The sequence below is a fragment of the Entelurus aequoreus genome, linkage group LG12, assembly GCF_033978785.1.
Source record: "Entelurus aequoreus isolate RoL-2023_Sb linkage group LG12, RoL_Eaeq_v1.1, whole genome shotgun sequence".
Lineage (NCBI taxonomy): Eukaryota > Metazoa > Chordata > Actinopteri > Syngnathiformes > Syngnathidae > Entelurus > Entelurus aequoreus.
The window spans coordinates 55,477,998-55,487,997 of NC_084742.1; the positions used below are offsets into that span (position 1 = coordinate 55,477,998).

General features: G+C 31.4%; 1 protein-coding gene across 1 annotated transcript in view; it reads left to right on the forward strand.

Annotated features, from left to right (window-relative positions):
- The window catches only part of LOC133661298 (neuron navigator 3-like), a 396,870-nt gene that overhangs the window by 127,670 nt on the left and 259,200 nt on the right, over positions 1–10,000 (forward strand). Inside the window, exon 2 of the mRNA XM_062064429.1 lies at positions 210–327. Coding sequence (XP_061920413.1) covers positions 210–327 — 118 coding nt within the window. The remainder of the gene's footprint in view (positions 1–209; positions 328–10,000) is intronic.

A 10,000-nucleotide genomic window follows, 5' to 3' on the forward strand; every position in this document is an offset into this window, starting at 1 on the left:
AAATTCCCGGTTTTCCCCGAAATTCCCAAATTTCCAGGGTTTTTCTTCTCTTTGCTGGCACACTGCATATTGTTGTTTGTTCTCTTTCTCTGTGTGTGCGAACAAAACAAACCAAGTCATGGTGTCACCTCGCCTGCTGCCACAACTTTTGTCCGAGTGTGGCAGATTGTGTATTTGATGGCGAACATTGTGTTGTGTGTTTTTTTCAGATTTACACTGACTGGGCCAACCACTACCTGGCCAAGTCTGGCTGCCCGCGGCTCATCAAGGACCTGAGCCAGGACATCACTGATGGAGTCCTGCTGGCACAGATCATCCAGATAATAGGTACACACACACGCACACACACACACACACACACACACTGCATGAACCACATCTTTTTTGCTATTTGCAGGTAAACATCAGCAAGCTCTTCTACACTACACACTGACACCAGGAAGTGGTATATTAAGTCAAAAACTCATAAAAGATAAGGGCGGAAATTATTAACAAAAAATGGCCTTTAATACCAACTTGTTCAATAAATATGTTTTTCAAAGCAATACTAAAACTATCTGGTTTTAATCCGCATATTTCAAGGGGAACTGCACTTTTTTTTAGGACTTTTGTCTATAGACCACAATCCTTATTTGCAACATAAGGATTTGTGCATTCTAAATCGTAAATAAATGCTAGCAAAAGTCAGCTAATAATGGAGCTAACAGGAAATGCTGTATTCCGCCTATAAAGTGCCCGAAAAACATCTAAAAAACCTCCAATATTGTTTTATATACACACTGTAAGTACATATGTAGTATCTAGTAACATTCATAATAACATGCCATATTTACATATTTTGATCATTTTAAGCGTACGGCCGCGTATTCATTTCACAGACGCTCACTTTCCCTTATGCAAGACAAGAACACAAGTGTTTTTCTTGTTTTTGTGCATTCTAAATCTTAAATAAATGCTAGCAAAAGTCAGCTAACAATGGAGCTAACAGGAGTTGCTCTATTCCGCCTATAAAGTGCTCTAAAATCATATAAAAACCTCCAGTATTGTTTTATAAACACACTGTAAGTATATATGTAGTATCTAGTAACATTCATAATAACATGTCATATTTACATATTTTGATCATTTCAAGCATACGGCGGTGTATTATTTCGCATCACAACGTTCACTTTCCCTTCAACAACAACAAGACTACTAATCATGGCAGACGTGATGAGAGACAACAAAGACTACTTTGGGACAAATGATGATTCAGAAACTTCTATATTATAACCTGAATATAAGGAGGATGATCTACAAGTTGTAGAAGCTGTGTGCTAAACAGATGCAGCTTTAGTCAAACACTAAGCATCATGTAGCGGTACTGCTAAGTGCTAAACAAGATATACAAACATAATAAAACAATCACTTACTGTACAATGTCTGCTCTCACTGGGATAAAGACTAATTGGATGTTTACATATTCCCCTTTACATAAACAATTCATTATAATCCTCACAAAGGGTTATTTTCGTGTCTTTCCGGCCATCTCCGGGTCTAAGTTGGATGTAAAAGTTGACCAACTTGTGGGTTTATGTCCACAACCTTCTACTATCCAGGTGAGAGACATGATTTATAATCTATAATTAACTCTCACCAACTAATCATGGCTTGATGAGAGACAACAAAGACTACTTTTAAACAAATGATGATCCAGAAACATTTGTTTTTTAACCTGAGTATAAGGAGGATGACCTACAAGTTTTAGAAGCTGTGTGCTAAACAGATGCAGCATTAGTCAAACACTAAGCATCATATAGCGGTATTGTTAAGTGCTACACAAGATATACTAACATAATAAAACAATCACCTACTGTACAATGTCTGCTCTCACTGGGATAAAGACTAATGGGATGTTTACATATTCCCCTTTACATAAACAATTCATTATAATCCTCACAAAGGGTTATTTTCGTGTCTTTCCGGCCATCTCCGGGTCTAAGTTGGACGTAAAAGTTGACCAACTTGTGGGTTTATGTCCACAACCTTCTACTATCCAGGTGAGAGGCATGGTTTATAATCTAGAATAAACTTTCACCAACTAATCATGGCAGACTTGATAAGAGACAACAAAGACTACTTTGGGACAAATGATGATCCAGAAACATCTATTTTTGAACCTGAGTATAAGGAGGATGACCTACAAGTTTTAGAAGCTGTGTGCTAAACAGATGCAGCATTAGTCAAACACTAAGCATCATGTAGCGGTATTGCTAAGTGCTACACAAAATATACAAACATAATAAAACAATCACTTACTGTACAATGTCTGCTCTCACTGGGATAAAGACTGACGGGATGTTTATATCTTCCAGTTTAAATCAACGATTCATTATAATCCTCACAAAGGGTTAAAATAAGTGTTTTTTTCGTGTCTTTCTGGCCATCTCCGGGTCTAAGTTGGATGTCTAAGTTGACCAACTTGTGGGTTTATGTCCACGACCTTCTACTATCCAGGTGAGAGGCATGATTTATCATCTAGAATTAACTTTCACCAACTCAGAGGCGATGCAGCAGCTCCATATGTCAACACAGCAACATAAGCTTGTTAGCTCGCTGAAATTAGTTGATCTGCGTTAGCGCTTATAATAACAATATTGCTAATACTCGTTACTATCCAGGTCACGACGTGTAAATAAAGTATTGTTGGCGCTTTTTGAATGTTTTTAGATGGTTTTATGGGCGCAATAACGTACTCCTATTAGCTGCGTTGTTAGCCACTTCGTACTTGCTGTTTTTTACTATTTAGAATACATGAAAAAACATGTCTTACATAAGGATTGTGAATGATAGACACAAGTTCCTTTCAGGTGCTTGACTTATCCTCCCCTCTTGCGGTTTTCCGACAAATTTGACCCCATGAGAGGGGTCGACTTGGAATTTCTCACACAGCTAAACGTGCCGCACAAAACACCCATTCCAACTTGAGTGCCGCATCACCATGACATTTGGTGCACACCTTCAGGGAACTGACAAGCACACTTTTGTACCGTCTTTAACCAAAAATTGGCTTTCAGTCATGAATTATTTGTTTATTGATTAAAAATATATTTTTTACATGTATGCTGTCATGTTCCCTTTGTCATCATTTTCCTGTGTTGTGAGTTTGTTTTTGTTTCAGTGCTCCTTCCTCTCTTGTTTTCCACTTCCTGTTGGAGCACTAAACACACACACCTGTCCCAGGTTGCCAATTAGGATGCTTCCTTTTAGCAAGGCTTTACCTTGTTTTGCTAAGTTCACACCCCAGCTGGTTCTTGCTTGACTTGTCTTGTTTCTTCTCCTGCCAACCGGGAAGCTTTTGTGTTTTTTTTTTGTTTTTGTTTTTCGGAAGAGTGCTCATCCCACGCAGGTGCTCTTTGTTTTGCTGTACCTAACTAAATGACATTCGGATTGAACCTCGACATCGCCTGTCGTCTCTGCATCCGGGAGTCACACCACCTGCAACCATACGCATTTAATTTGTTCCAATTGTTTTATTTTATTTTGTTATATTTTATTGTATTTATTATTATTATTTTTCTAATTGACATATTTTACCTTTTCTCTCCTTTCTTGTCTCTACTTTTAACGGTAAAGTAGATAGAAATTGGTTAGATGCTGATAATTGCAGGGCGGAAATTAGTTCCGAACATTTTTTTCAATTTCATTTTTTTTTGTTTTATTGTTTTTATATTATTTTATAAATGTTTTTCTATTTAACATTGTTTTACCTTTTTTGTCCTTATAATTAATCATTTGCAGCTTTCTTGCCTCTACTTTACATTGTAAATCATTCTGGTTGTCCAACGGTAACTTAGATAGAAATTGGTTCCGAAATTTTTATTCATTTCATTGTATTTTAAAAAAAAAATTAATAGGTGTTATATTATTTTATTTTACTTTATGTATTTTATTTTATTAAATTTTTTCTATTTAACATTGTTTTACCTTTGTTGTCCTTATGATTAATCATTTACACTTTCCTGTCTCTAAATCAGGGGTCACCAACCTTTTTGAAACCAAGGGCTACTTCTTGGGTACTGATTAATGCGAAGGGCTACCAGTTAGATACACACTTAAATAAATTGCCAGAAGTAGCCAATTTGCTCAATTTACCTTTAACTCTGTTAATATTAATAATTAATGATATTTATCTTTGTGGAAACACTGATCATCTTAATGATTTCTCACAATAAATATATATAGAAACAGATAAATACCAATATGCAAGACTTTATTTTTATATTTTCTCTAAGTGCACATTTTTCAAATTGAACATTTTCAAATGATCACTTCTAAGACAGTCTTGTGAAATCACAATATCCCATTTTAACTAGCTAGCCACTAACATTTTTTAACAAATCATGAATTACTTTGCACCATGTTTGTACAAATAATAACTCATGTAAAATACAAAAGTAAACTCTCAAATTTTTAAATCATGTCACACTTTGAACTGGACACCAAATCTGTTATCTGTTTCTTTGTCAGTTAGTGGGAAGCCTGGCATTGCATGCTGTTAACTAGTGTGTTGTACTCTGGTGTGTAACTTGACACTGCAACTCTGAGTGAGTCTTGCAGATGTGCATCAGTGAGGCGTGTTCTGTGTTTGTTCTTGATGAAGTTCATGTCAGAAAAGGCTGATTCACAAAGATAAGATTTGTCCTCATTGTTTGCGGAACCTTCTTAATCTTTTGGACATATTTTCACAGCAATCTGGCCTTAAGCTTAATTATGATAAATGTAAAATGTTAAGGATCGGAAATCTAAAGGGAACGTCCTTTCGAATGGAATGCAAAGTGACTGTTTTGTGGACAGATGGACCAGTTAACATACTTGGTGTTGTTGTCCCAGAAAATCTGGAAGATCTAGGCTCAGTAAATTATGATAATCGACTAAGAAAGCTGGACAAAAGTATGCAATTATGGAAAGGGAAATCCCTAACCTTGTATGGTAAAATGTCTATTGCCAACTTGTTAATTATTCCTCAATTTATTTATTAGTTTTTGTCATTACCAGCTCCATCACAAAACTTTTTTAAGATTTATGAGCGGAGGGTCTTCGATTTTGTCTGGAACGGCAAACCAGAAAAGATTAAAAGAAAGGTTTTGTACAAAGAGTATGAATATGGGGGCCTGAAACTTCTCAACCTTGAAGCTATGTGTCTGTCTTTAAAAGCATCAATTGTTCCAAAGATGTATTTAAACATTGAGTGGTACACAAATGTCCTGTTGGACAAAAAACATGTACTGTATCAAAAGAAATTGTATCCTTTTTTACAAGTGATCCCCTCCCAGAGAGTCTGCTGGGAAACATGGCGGGGTTCATAAAGGAAACAATCCACTCATAGTGGTGTTTTCAATTTTATGTGCCAGAAAAAAGAGACGATATTTTGCAGCAGTTAATATGGATGAACTCTAATATTGTAATAGATGGAAAGTCTTTCTTTTGGAAAAATATGTTTGAAAGAGGAATCATTTTTGTCAATGATATTATCAATGAGAATGGTAAAATTATGAAGTATGATGAATTTAGAGCTATGTATGGTGATGCTTGCTCAAGCTTTTCATTTTATCAACTAACTGGAGTAATTGGGAAAAGATGGAAACAAATAATTAATTATGGAACTACTAAATTATTAGTTTGTAAACCTCTAATAAGAAATTCTAGTTGGCAAAAAGGAACTAAAATAAATAGAAAAATATATAATTTTTATTTAATAAAGAAATCTTTGAAGGCTGCCTCATACAACACAAATGGAAAATGGGAGGACTTTTTTGACTGCCCGTTGCCATGGGATGCCATATTCAAACTAATCTATAAAACCACTATCGATGTGCAAAATCGTTATTTTCAAATTAAAATTATTTATAACTTCTTACCCACAGGGAAAATGTTAAAATTATGGAATATGACAGAGTCAGATGATTGCCGATTTTGTTGTCAGGAGCCTGAATCCACCCTGCATTTGTTTTGGTATTGTCATATTGTGTCTTTGTTTTGGGTGGAAGTTGAAAAAATATGTTTAAGGATTGGTTTGTTTATGAAGCTTAATGTGGTTTCTGTTATTTTAGGAGAGTTCATTGACAATCATGATTTAGTCAATTTAATTATAGTACTCAGTAAAAGGTTTATTTTTAAGGCCAAAAACAGATATTCACTTAGTATTACTCTCTTTAAAACATTTATTCAGTATTTTCTAATTTTAGAAAGTTACATGGTTGAAAACGATAATGATGCCAAAAAACATTAAAAAAAAGATGAGAAGTCCTCAAAGGCTTATTTTGAAAGTATAATTATGTTTATAGATTATATGATATCTGTTGTTGTGTTCCCTCATTTGAGTGACCTGGACATAATCTGGACTGTACATAAATGCTTATTTTGAAAATGTAATTTTGTTTATAAATTATATGCAATCTGTTGTGTTCCCTAATTTTTTTCTGTGTACATGAATGAAGGTGTGTGTTGCTGAGTCCGACTTGGACATTATCTGGACTGGGCCTGGTTTAAAAAACCCTTTAAACAAATCTAATTTCATTGACAACCTGGTCTGTTGAAGATAAGGACCTTTTTTTAAAAATAAAATAAAATAAGATAAATAAATAAAAAACATTTTCTTGGATAAAAAAGAAAGTAAAACAATATAAAAATAACTACATAAAAAATAGTAATTAATGAAAATGTTAGTGGACCAGCAGCCTATACAATCATGTGTGCTTCAGGGACTGTGTCCCTTGCAGATGTGTTGTCTATGTTGTGAGAACCAGAATATTGGTAGCAGAAAGAAATAACCCCTTTTGTGTGAGTGGGTGTGGATGAGTGTGCATGGGGGAGGTTGTTTGGGTTGATGCACTGATTGAAAGTGTATATTGTGTTTTTTCTATGTAGATTTAATAAAAAAAAAAAAAAAAAAAAAATTTTTTTTTTTTTTTTTTAAAAAATTTTTTTTTTTTTTTTTTTTTTTTTTTTTTTAGAACAGGCCCGCGGGCGACTCATCTGGTCCTTACGGGCGACCTGGTGCCCGCGGGCACCACGTTGGTGACCCCTGCTCTAAATCATACATTTTTTAACCATAACTTAGATAGAAATTGGTTAGATGCCGATATTTGCAGGGGGAAAATGTGTTCGGCACCTTTTTTTCATTTTATAAAATATTTTGATTGTTTTTTAATCTATTTTGTGTATTATTATTATTTTTTTGTATTTAACATATTTTTTCTTTTTTGTCCTTATAATTAATCATTTGAAGCTTTCTTGTCTCTGCTTTACATTGTAAATCATTCAGGTTTTTTTACGGTAACTTAGATAGAAATTGGTTTGATGCCGATGTTTGCAGGGGAAAAAATTGTTCCAAACATTTTTTTGTATTTTATTTATATTATTCGATTTTTTTATTGTTTTTATATTATTTTATTTTTTATATTTAACATTATTTTAACTCTAATTTTAACTTTATATTTGCAGGGGAGAAAATTGTTATGAACATTTTTTTTTCTTTCTTTTTTTAAAATTGTTTTTATATTATTTTATTTTATTTAATTTTTTCTATTTAACAATACTTTACCTTTTTTGTCCTCATAAATAATCACTTGCAGCTTTCATGTCTCTGCTTTACATTGTAAATCATTCGGGTTTTCTAATGGTAACTTAGATGGAAATAGGTTTGATGCCAATGTTTGCAGGGGAAAAATTTGTTCCAAACATTTTTTTGTATTTTATTTATATTTGTTATTTTGTTTTATTGTTTTTGTATTATTTAATTTTTTCTATTTAACATTATTGTTACTTTAACTTTATATTTGCAGGGGAAAAAAATAGTTCCGAACATTTTTTTTTCTTTTTTTTTCTTTTTTGTTTTTATATTATTTTATTTTATTTTATTTTTTACCTTTTTTGTCCTCATAAATAATCACTTGCAGCTTTCTTGTCTCTGCTTTACATTTTAAATCTTTTTTTTTTTTTTTAACCAAAACTTAGTTGGTTCGATGCCGATATTTGCAGGGGAAAAATTTGTTTCAAACTTTTTTCTTCATTTTATTTTTTGTATTTAACAATACTTTACCTTTTTTGTCCTTATAATTAATCACTTGCAGCTTTCTTGTCTCTGCTTTACATTGTAAATCTTTTTTTTCCTTTCTTTTTTTTAACCAAAACTTAGATAGAAATTGGTCTGATGCCGATATTTGCAGGAGAAAAATTTGTTTCAAACTTTTTTCTTCATTTTATCGTATTTTTTCTATTTAACATATTTTTCCTTTTTTGTCTTTATAATTAAACATTTGCAGCTTTCTTGTCTCTGCTTTACATTGTAAATCATTCGGGGTTTTTTTACGGTAACTTAGATCGAAATTGGTTTGATGCCGATGTTTGCAGGGCAAAAATTCTTAGATTTTAAGAAGACTTTCCTCATTTGGATCCTGTGGGCTCTATACATAGAAATACAAACGGAGCAACAAAAAGATTAGTTACCCTTGGACAAAAAAAAATGAAATGAATTAATCAAAAATTTGTTCTGAACATTTTTTTGTGTTTTATTATTTTTTTTGTATTTATTTTTATTGTTTTTATATAATTTAATTTTTTCTATTTAACGTTATTTTAACTTTAACTTTATATTTGCAGGAGAAAAAATTGTTACAAACCTTTTTTTTCATTTTATTTTTTAAATTGCTTTATATTATTGTATTTTTTCTATTTAACAACATTTTACCTTTTTTGTCCTCATAAATAATCACTTTCAGCTTTCTTGTCTCTGCTCTACATTGTACATCTTTATTTATTTTTTTAACCAAAACTTAGATAGAAATTGGTTTGATGCCGATGTTTGCAGGGGAAAAAATTGTTACAAACATTTTTTTGTATTTTATTTATTCTTTTGTATTTATTTGTATTGTTTTTATATTATTTTATTTTTTCAATTTAACATTATTTTAACTTTAACTTTAACTTTAACTTTGCAGGGGAAAAAATAGTTACGAACATTTATTTTATTTATTTTTTTGTAAATGTTTTTATATTATTTTATTTTATTTTATTTTTTCTATTTAACATATTTTTCCTTTTTTGTCCTTATAATTAATAATTTGCAGCATTCTTGTCCCTACTTTACATTGTACATCATTCGGGAGTTTTTATGGTAATTTAGATCGAAATTGGTTTGATGCCGATGTTTACAGGGGAAAAATTTCTTCCGAATTTTTTTTGTATTTTATTAATTTTTTTGTATTTATTTTTATTGTTTTTATATTATTTTATTTGTTCTATTTAACAATACTTTACCTTTTTTGTCCTCATAAATAATCACTTGCAGCTTTCTTGTCTCTGCTCTACATTGTAAATATTTTTATTTATTTTTTTAACCAAAACTTAAAGAGAAATTGGTTTGATGCCGATGTTTGCAGGGGAAAAAATTGTTCCAAACATTTTTTTGTATTTTATTTATTTTTTTATATTTATTTGTATTGTTTTTATATTATTTTATCTTTTCTATTTAACATTATTTTAACTTTAACTTTATATTTGCAGGGGAAAAAATAGTTACGAACATTTATTTTTCTTTTCTTTTTTTTATTGTTTTTATATTTTATTTTATTTTTTCTATTTAACAATACTTAACTTTTTTTGTCCTCATAAATAATCACTTGCAGCTTTCTTGTCCCTGCTTTACTTTTTTTTTTTTTTTTACCAAAAATGTGATCAAAATTGGTTTGATGCCGATATTTGCAGGGGGAAAATTTGTTTCGAACTATTTTCTTCATTTTATTTTATTTTTTCCATTTAACATATTTTTCCTTTTTTGTCCTTATAATTAATAATTTGCAGCATTCTTGTCTCTGCTTTACATTGTAAATCATTCGGGGGGTTTTACGGTAACTTAGATCAAAATTGGTTTGATGCCGATGTTTGCAGGGCAAAAATTTGTTCCGGACATTTTTTTGTATTTTATTTATATTTTTAATTTTTTTTTATTGTTTTTGTA